Source organism: Trypanosoma brucei, chromosome 7 (genome assembly GCF_000210295.1).
Source record: "Trypanosoma brucei gambiense DAL972 chromosome 7, complete sequence".
Classification (NCBI taxonomy): Eukaryota; Euglenozoa; class Kinetoplastea; order Trypanosomatida; family Trypanosomatidae; genus Trypanosoma; species Trypanosoma brucei.
The window spans coordinates 1,500,090-1,509,192 of NC_026740.1; the positions used below are offsets into that span (position 1 = coordinate 1,500,090).

Consider the following 9,103-nt stretch of genomic DNA (forward strand, 5'->3'; position numbering starts at 1 on the left):
CAACACAGCCAAGGGGTCGTACATGGTTATGTCAGCGAGGGCAGCAAGCCCTGATTGTAGCTATGTCAGCAGCGGAAAATCCAATGAATCAAGGAGAAGTCCTGTTGGAAGTTATGTTAGTAGCGGTGAGAAGGCAAGCAATTTGAATAGTGCGCAACTCAGCGGTGCAAACAGTAAACCACCCAGCAACCGAAAAGAAAGTCCTGTTGGAAGTTATGTTAGTAGCGGCGAGAAGGCAAGCAATTTGAATAGTGCGCAACTCAGCGGTGCAAACAGTAAACCACCCAGCAACCGAAAAGAAAGTCCTGTTGGAAGTTATGTTAGTAGCGGCGAGAAGGCAAGCAATTTGAATAGTCCGCAACTCAGCGGTGCAAACAGTAAACCACCCAGCAACCGAAAAGAAAGTCCTGTTGGAAGTTATGTTAGTAGCGGCGAGAAGGCAAGCAATTTGAATAGTGCGCAACTCAGCGGTGCAAACAGTAAACCACCCAGCAACCGAAAAGAAAGTCCTGTTGGAAGTTATGTTAGTAGCGGCAAGAAGGCAAGCAATTTGAATAGTGCGCAACTCAGCGGTGCAAACAGTAAACCACCCAGCAACCGAAAAGAAAGTCCTGTTGGAAGTTATGTTAGTAGCGGCGAGAAGGCAAGCAATTTGAATAGTGCGCAACTCAGTGACTCTAGCAGGAAGCATCCTTGTAACAAAAATGTTGAATCAACACCTATAGGAGGGAATTCTTCGGTCGTGCCAGGCGAGCCACCGATCGCTGGTGTTTCCAGCATCAAACGGTGTCCCGTGGAACAATCCGATATAAACAGCCTTTCAGCATGGATTGTCCCTAGTTCCCCTCCACAGGGTGCTGCGGACGAGCTGCACATTCATAGGGAATTACTGAACACACCACCGGCACCGGTGAAACTTGCTCTATACGAGAAGGACAACAGTCCCAATGGTGGGAATGATCCAGTTTTTTACCGTCCGTTTTTGAGAAACTCAGCAAATGGTGGTTCGACTTATGCTTCCTTCACCAATACATCACCATACCCACTTAGTCACAGGGATGTTGAGGTTCTTTACGAGTCTCATAAACGGCAAGTAAAAGTATGCCGTGAGGCTGCTCGAGCAGAAGAGGAGATCGCCCGAAGGAAGCGGCAGGAAATCAATGCAGAGACTGCGCGCATTGTTTCCGAGGCCTCACGGCTGAGTTTCTCGATGGGCACTCATCGCAAAGTGTACGACGAAGCAATGGATCGGCTTCGGGAAGTTCGACCAGGGTCGGCCTTACCGAAAGCGTGTAGAATTAAAACACCGCGCCGGATTCTTTTTTCTTCACTCGTAGATTCTTCTGGTTCCTACGGATATGGCCCAGCGAGGCGGATGGAAACAATAAAGGATTTTGGCCCCAGTATTCGGAACAATTATAGAGGGAGAACCGGGGGGGCCCAAGTGGCTTTGGCTCTACTGAAATCGAGGTTCATGGCTGGCTGGGTTGCCCCAAACGTTGTTGACCGTTTTTCTCCTCACTCACCGGTAGCGCAGACTCTCTCATCTAAATACTTTGTGGAGCAGCAAACGAACGTCGACCATCCGCACCCGCATAAACGAGAAGTAGTCCCTGAGAAAACCGACTTCGGTAACACAAACAACGTGAATGGCTCCGAAGATGCAACTGTGCATGTTGTTTCAACGGCGCCAACCACTTTTTGTGATATGGCAACACCGCACAGCAGCATTAACGTTGCGAAAGCATCAGAAAACGTGACAATGCCGTACTGCAGCTCCATTTTGCCTGAACCAGTGAGGGAGTTACCCCAAAGTAATGATGTACTTCAAAATGCTGTGGGTGAGGAGGATAAAAATGTAGTTGCCGAACTACCGCCACCAGCAATACCTTTACACCAACAGTCGGTATCGCAGCATCAGCAGTTGGAACATCAACACCAACCGTCGCTGGAGGATAATCAAAAACAAGAAGAGTCGTCGCTAACACCAGTTAGGGTTCCACTGCCGCTCCCACCTCCAACACGTCTATCGTCCGTGGATGTGAAAATGAAATCACCACAAGGGGTGGAGTCACATATATATTCACAGTCATCGACATCACTTCAGGAGGTGGAACTATCCTTTGAAAACCCACGGCCCCCGGTTGTGGAACCTGAGGCACTAACGGAGGAAGACAAGCGGGTATTGGAACTATTAAACAACGTCCGTGACCTGCGTCTGGAAACGGAGAAGCTGGTTGTTGAATTACTCCACTCAACTGACGAATGGGGATGTTGGTGTAGTCGGAAAGGGAGTCTTTTTCGTGACTTATTTATCCTTCCTGACGCGAGGACCGTTGCTGAGGTGAGTAAACGAGCCATGCGTACACGAGCGACTCATGACACAACGGCAGAGGAACATCCAATCGATGTGAGAGACAACTTAATTGCTGCAAGACCACTTAGTCAAGAAAAATTTGCTCCTAGAATTCCGCCGCCACCTCCTATTGATGTTCTGCTAAAGTGTGTGGTCGATGGGGAGCAGCAACACGTTGCCGAAACAGAAGTGGACGCCTACGGTGAGTGGGAGAACAACCCGGAAGTTGAGTGCGCCTCATCCCCTAGTGTTCTTCCAGATCATTTGGATGAGGCAAACACGAATTTATTGAGAAGTTCAGCAACGCGACAACCCCATTTACCTGATTCACAGCACTCACCATCATCATCTGATACCAGTGGCGGCGGAACTGATAGTAGTGATTACTCCTGTGCTGAGGAAGAGGCCGATGGTGATGAAAAGAGTGAAGAAAACTCGTCGTGGTCGTATGATTCATCGCTTTCCTCAGCCAAAGCCCCGCCGCCACCCCCATCCCATGAGGATGAAGAGAAGCGGCGGACAGAAGAAGTTTTACAAAAAGAAACGATGACTCAAGAAATTGAAGGGCCGAGGCCTCCCAACGAGTCTGTACTTCTTTCCGACACTATGGATCCTTCACCCACTCCCATTCATCCTGTATTTCATGCCGAAGCCACGGGCAAAAGGACTGGACCAAAACAAAAAAAAGAGGACAAACATGAAAAGAAGAAGAAAGGAGTGAAGGGATTCTTTTCACGTTTGATGTGTTGTGGAGGTGGAAGCACATCAGTGGCAGATGGAAAGGGGGGCACCACACAAAAAAAATAACGGGACCCCCCACCCCCATAAAAAAAAAAAAAGGAATGACATCTCAAAAATAAGGGAGAGTGGAAGGAAGTGAAAGTGGAAATAGTAGTGGAAATGGAAGGGGGAAAATGCAGGAAAAGTTGCGTGCAGGAGCAAACTTGTCAGTGATCCACTTGATAAGTCCTTCCAGCGTGTATTTTATGTTTAATTTTGCTTTTATGTCAAGTCAAGGCTTTTGAAAATTTGGCTTACGGATCCATAGAAGGTGTGAGAGAAACGAAATAAAGTTTTTTAGTCATATATTTTGTGTTTGTTACACAATAAAACCATAGACGAATTCTCTGTTTTTTTTTTAATTTTCGTTTTTGCCGCCGTGATTGGCCCGTAGTTTTGTCGACTATAATGGCCGCACGTAGACGTTGAGTTTTTTTTTTTTGCAGCATAAGAGTTTTACGTACGGTTTATTGATTTATTGAGGTGTTTTAAAAGACCTTACTGTGTTATTCAGTAATATTTTTCATTTTTTCCCTCTGGTTCATTTGTTAGATTTGTTTTTTTTTTGTTGTTTGTTTATCTCCTCCTTCTTTATTCTGTCGATCGAATGAACATCTAAAGAAATTATCAGACTTCTCTTTTTTTTTTTTTCTTCTTCTTCTTTATTATCTTAAGTTAAAAAAGGAAAATCCGTCGCTACCGTGAGGGTGATGGAGCCGGTTCGAATTCGTTGCGGTCATGCAAGGGTTTTTTTTTCCGATTAAACCGATGAGACGATAAAAGATGTGTGGGAGTAAAAAGAAGATGCAAATGTTTTTTTTTTGTGGCAGATGTACGAATTTGTGCACATGTGGATTAAATTCATTTTTTTAAAAAGTCTAAAATATACGTATATATATATATATATATATATATATATATACGTATATTTATATGCGAATGTGTGTGTGTGTGTGTTATTGTTTTGTTTGGTCGTTGAGGGTCGTAATGACGGCAGCGGTGATGTTGTTTACGTTACTCTGTTTTGTTTGACTTAATTTTTTTTTTTTCAATTACCCTTACTCCTTACTCCCTACTCCTTTTTCCCTTATTTCCTTTTTTCCCCCTTCTTTTTTTTTAAAAAAATAAAATAAAATAACCAAAATGTCATTTACACAAGGAGAAAGATTGAACTTCTGCTGAGCATCTCTGCACACGTTAGACAAGGAGAAAAAGTTGTGGGAACGAAACAACAACAAAACAAAAAAGAAAAGGGAGGATTGCCAAATCAGTCGTCATCATTAATCAACGATACAAGCAGAGGAAGGTAGAGAAAAAGGAGAAAGAAAAGAAAAGCACCAGAAACTGCTGAAAGGATCCAAAGAACGACAAAAAAAACCAGCAAAGTCAAGTAGGCAAGTACCGTGAATAGCAACATTACATCACATCACAACAGGTCAGTCGGTCAGTCGGCATTTTTTCCCCCTCTCCTGTGTGTATCCTTTTTTTTTTTTTGTCGTAGCCCACTGAAAGGAGAACCGAAATAAACGGACGGGCGCGTGCATCGAAACGGAGCGGAGTCAACGAAGAAAGTGAATCTGAAAGCGAAAGTGCCCTGGAAGTACATACGATTTAACAAGTGGCTTTAGGCAAAAGGAATTCTTCAATTCAACAGGCAAGGAGAGAAGAAAGGAACAGCAAACGAAAACAACTAAACGGAAAGATAAGGGAAGTGAACAATACCCGCATTTCATACCACCCCCCAAAAAAAATAATAATAAAAGAAATCTTCGTTGTTGAATTGTTTGTTAGTTGGTTGCGCTCTATTTCGCCTTGAGTAACCGCCGAGAAGAATGAGCTTATTTTCTTTTACGCCAACTGGAGGTTCCAACATGCCACGCACCACATCCACGGAGGAAAACACCACGTCGGATTGTCAGACAAGTTTGAATCATCCGCCTCCCAAAATGACCTTTACGGATATGCTAAACACCAAAATCCAAAACAGCAATAAACACAGCTTAGAAGATAAAAACAGCAACTGCAGCACAGTTGATGAGGTGTTGGATTGTTGCGATTACGGTTATGTATGTGTTCATGGAAATGCACTGGTGGAAGAGGGCGCGGAAGAGATGCGACGCCGCTACTTTTTGGAAATGCAGCGCAACCTCCTTGATGATGTGGATACGGACAATGAGGAACAAATAGACAGCAAGATCGTTAGCACTTGCCGAAGCACCACATCTGTCAGTGCACGTGATTCCGCAGAAGTTATCGGCCCCATACCTTTACCACATGACGGAGGAGATGTGTTGTCTTTCAACCCATTTGCTTCCAGTGTTACCTATAGCCCCTTGTCCGATGAAAACGGTTGCGTGGAAAATTTATCTCCGAACCCCAGCAGCCGCACTCCACTGAGCAGCTCAACATCCGGGGTGCAGCTTCCCAATGGAAGTTTTTCCTCTATCTCTCCCTCACTCTCCACTCATCCGACTGGGCGATTAGCCACGCGAAAAAATGTATACGTGAGTGAACTTCCAACCCATTGGAATACGGAGAAACTCCGCAGCGTCTGCGCCACCTTTGGTAATATTGTCAGTGCTAAAGTTATGCACGACAGTAACACAAATGAGTCGCGGGGTTATGGCTTCGTCATGTTTGAGACGGATGAACAGGCAGCTCTATGTGTGCGCACACTGAACAGTTGCAAAGTGGATGGACGGATGTTGTCATGCCGCTTCGCTCACGAGAAAGCCATGCCGTCGTTTGCCCACTCTGATCGTATCCCATGGCAGGAATTCGGTCGCTCCCCCAATTCCACAACACCGTCCCTCTCAAAAGACAAACTGACGGATGTAAAAACCCAACCCGACCAACAGCAGGGAGGTAACTCACTTCCCAATATGGAGTTACTGAAAGGCGCCCATGTTGCATGTTTTGGAGATCGCAGTCGCCCAATGGTGCAACGGAGCCACAACATATTCATCCAAGGTCTGCCACTGCAGTGGAACACGGATAAATTACGCAGCCTTTGCGGCACTTTTGGAAAGGTAGAGCTGGCTAAAGTTGTTCGGGATGCCACGACAAGCCTATCGTGCGGCCATGGTTTTGTGCTGTTCGAGCGAGAGGAGGCTGCAGCTCTTTGCGTTGAGCGTTTAAATGGTGCGACCGTTGAGGGTCGGACACTTACATGCCGTTTCGCGAGAGATAAACGAGGTCCGGGAGTTGCAACTGGAGCGGCGCCTTCACCACCTGTACGGCCGTCTGGAAATGACTTTTTGAAAAACACAGCACCGTTACTTGTCCGAATGGTAGACGCACAGGAAAGTCCATCAATGTTACTTCAGTCGGCAGTTGGCTCTAACAAGTGGTCAACCGTTACAGTTCCACAAAATTGTCACACGGCTGTTTATTCGCAATCACCGTTACTTGTTGCGGGCGGTGTCTCACCATTACTCGGCCTCTCACCTGTTGTATCTCCTATGGTACCATCTGGCGTCATGACAGAAATGACGGAACCACCGCATGGCATGCAAAGTTTTGGGTGTAATATTGCGGGATTGCAATGCCTTATTGCCGTACCGTATCATCAAACTCGAATTGTATCGGGTTTCAGCAACGGCGACGGCGGGACATTTGCTGCACTTACGTAAAGCCACCGTTCCTTTTGATCCCTTTTATTATATTATGTTTTGTTTTTGTTTTTCACATCAGTGCCTTTGCTTACTATCTTCGGTACTTTCCTCTCAGCTCTGCCTCTTTTTTTCTTTTTCTTTTTTTTTCCCGTTTCCGTTTCTGTTTCTGTTTCGGCACTTTCTTTTATGTTAAAAAAAAAAAAGACCATTTGCTCTTAATAATGACAATTGTTGTTATTATTATTATTTGTCTTTATTTCTGTTGTATCGCCTTTTGTATTCCTGTTTATGACAACCGAAACCGTTTCAGCGGAAGGGTGAGATAAAAAAAAAGGGAGGGGAAATATGCGGGATCCCTCAATAGAAAACAGAAAAAAGGAAAGGAAAGGAAGCAGATAAGAATGTGGAAGATTAAGGAAGGGGGAGGAGATATAATGGAGGTGTGGGGCAACAAATGGAAGGGTTTCCTTTATTTTTAAAAAACAAAAGAAAACAAAAAAAATGGAAAAGGGACAAAAAAAAAGAAATACTGCTCGAGAGGAAGAGGAGAAGAACTAACACACACACACACACATACATATATACACATATATATATATATATATATATATATATATATATATTACACGGAAAAAAAAAAAGAAGAAAGGAGCGGCATATTTGGTTTTTATTAATCAGTTGCCGTGTGCTGTGGATTAATAAGCGGGTGCGATCGCGTATGCCGGGAAAAAAAAAATGACAATGCATTAGTCCTTCCGTTGCAATATATATATGTATATGTGTATATTTATGTATATATATATACATATTTAATTATTTTATTTTATTGTTTGTGCATTGACTTACCTGCGCGGACATGTCCCCGAGTGTCCGTTTGCCTGTCTCCATTTACATGTGTACTTTTATGTGTTTAAATAAATATAAATATAAATATATATATATATATATTTATGTGTATGTATGTGTGTATGGCTTCCCTTCTTTCATTTATTATTGTTATTGTCAAATGTGCAATCTGGTACCTATCTTCTTCCTGTTTTTATTCCCCGATGGGTTGCCGTTGTTTTCTTTTTTCTTTTTCTTTTTTTTACTCCACTTGACATTATTTTATTTATTATTTTATGTCCTGCTCCTTTTTTTTTGTTTGTTTTCCTCTTTCTTATTTCTCCTCCATCCCTTCTTTTTTTTATTTTACTGCATTTTCTTTTCTAATTTATTTTATTATATTAAAAATACTTTCGCCATGTCCCTCTATTTCGTATATTACCTTACTCTTTCTTTCATGTGGTTGTATCGCAATATATATTGCTATTGCTATTACTATTCCTCCTACTATTGTTATTGTTACCTTTTATTATTTTCAAAAAGAGAATTTTTTCTGTTCAATTTCTAGTTTATGTATCACTTTTTATTTGTTTGTTTATCGCCTTTGCGTTAAATAATAAATTTTATGAAAACAAAGAAGAAAGGGAAACAATCCGAAACAAAGTCTCGTTCCACACATTTTGATTTTTCTTTTTTAATTGTTCCTTCTTTTTTTCTTTTTAGATCTTCCTGTTTCAAACCCTTCATTTTCCTTTTTGTTTTATTTTTATTCTCACTTCTTTACTGCAACTTTTATTTATTTATTTTGTCCTCATTTTTTATTTTTTATTTCCCCCCTTCTTCCTCACTAATTTCTTCTCACCACAAAATACACGTCAGTAATCGTTGTGTTTGAAATCATATACTTAATATATATATATATATATATATTTCTCTCCATATATTTCTCCTTCATTCAACTTTTTTTTTGTCCGCTTACCTTTTTTATCCCTTCCTTTCTTCTTTTTTAAAAAAATAATAATTAATTATTTTAATTTAAATAACTTTTTAAAGGGGTAGAAACCTTCGCAGTGGTCCTTTTCTTTTGTTTTTAATTTCTATTTCTTTCCACCTGAATTGCCTATTTTCCTTTTTGAGTTTAACGTTTATTATTATCATTATTATTTCCTTCTGTTTTTCATTGTTATTATTTTTTTTAATTTTTATTTACTTCGTAACAAAATAAATAAAAATCAGAGAGGAAAAAAAGGAAGTCCTCCCTCTTTCTTTTCTTTTCTTTTTCCCCCCCCCCTCTTCCCCCTTCAACTCATCACTCTGCTTTCTCTTCAACAACCACATAAGTAGAAATTTTTTTTAAAAATAAAAAGCTGAAGGATCAAAGTTTATATATTCCTTTCGGTTTTATTTTTCCTATTTTTCCAATTTGTATTGATTATTAAATTCTTAAATTATTACTATTATTATTTGTTGTTATTATTTCTTTTATTTGTTATCTCTCCTTATTTATTGTGTTATTTAAAATTCTCAT

At 41.4% G+C, this 9,103-nt stretch overlaps 4 protein-coding genes across 4 annotated transcripts; 3 read left to right on the forward strand and 1 right to left on the reverse strand.

Moving 5' to 3' along the window:
- Nucleotides 1-22: 22 nt before the first annotated feature.
- TbgDal_VII6220 (hypothetical protein, conserved) lies at nt 23-3,163 on the forward strand (the record flags this gene model as incomplete). The annotated part of the gene is made up of 1 exon (XM_011776704.1): nt 23-3,163. The coding sequence occupies one exon, from the start codon at nt 23-25 to the stop codon at nt 3,161-3,163; it is 3,141 nt and encodes a 1,046-aa protein (XP_011775006.1).
- A 1,805-nt stretch (nt 3,164-4,968) lies between these two features.
- Nucleotides 4,969-6,768, forward strand: TbgDal_VII6230 (RNA-binding protein, putative; the record flags this gene model as incomplete). Its single annotated transcript, XM_011776705.1, has 1 exon — nt 4,969-6,768. The coding sequence occupies one exon, from the start codon at nt 4,969-4,971 to the stop codon at nt 6,766-6,768; it is 1,800 nt and encodes a 599-aa protein (XP_011775007.1).
- A 393-nt stretch (nt 6,769-7,161) lies between these two features.
- Nucleotides 7,162-7,557, reverse strand: TbgDal_VII6240 (hypothetical protein, unlikely; the record flags this gene model as incomplete). Its single annotated transcript, XM_011776706.1, has 1 exon — nt 7,162-7,557. The coding sequence occupies one exon, from the start codon at nt 7,555-7,557 to the stop codon at nt 7,162-7,164; it is 396 nt and encodes a 131-aa protein (XP_011775008.1).
- Nucleotides 7,558-7,606: 49 nt separating this feature from the next.
- On the forward strand, nt 7,607-8,143 carry TbgDal_VII6241 (hypothetical protein, unlikely; the record flags this gene model as incomplete). Its single annotated transcript, XM_011776707.1, has 1 exon — nt 7,607-8,143. One exon carries the CDS (start codon nt 7,607-7,609, stop codon nt 8,141-8,143), a length of 537 nt encoding a protein of 178 aa, XP_011775009.1.
- Between the last annotated feature and the right edge of the window lie 960 nt (nt 8,144-9,103).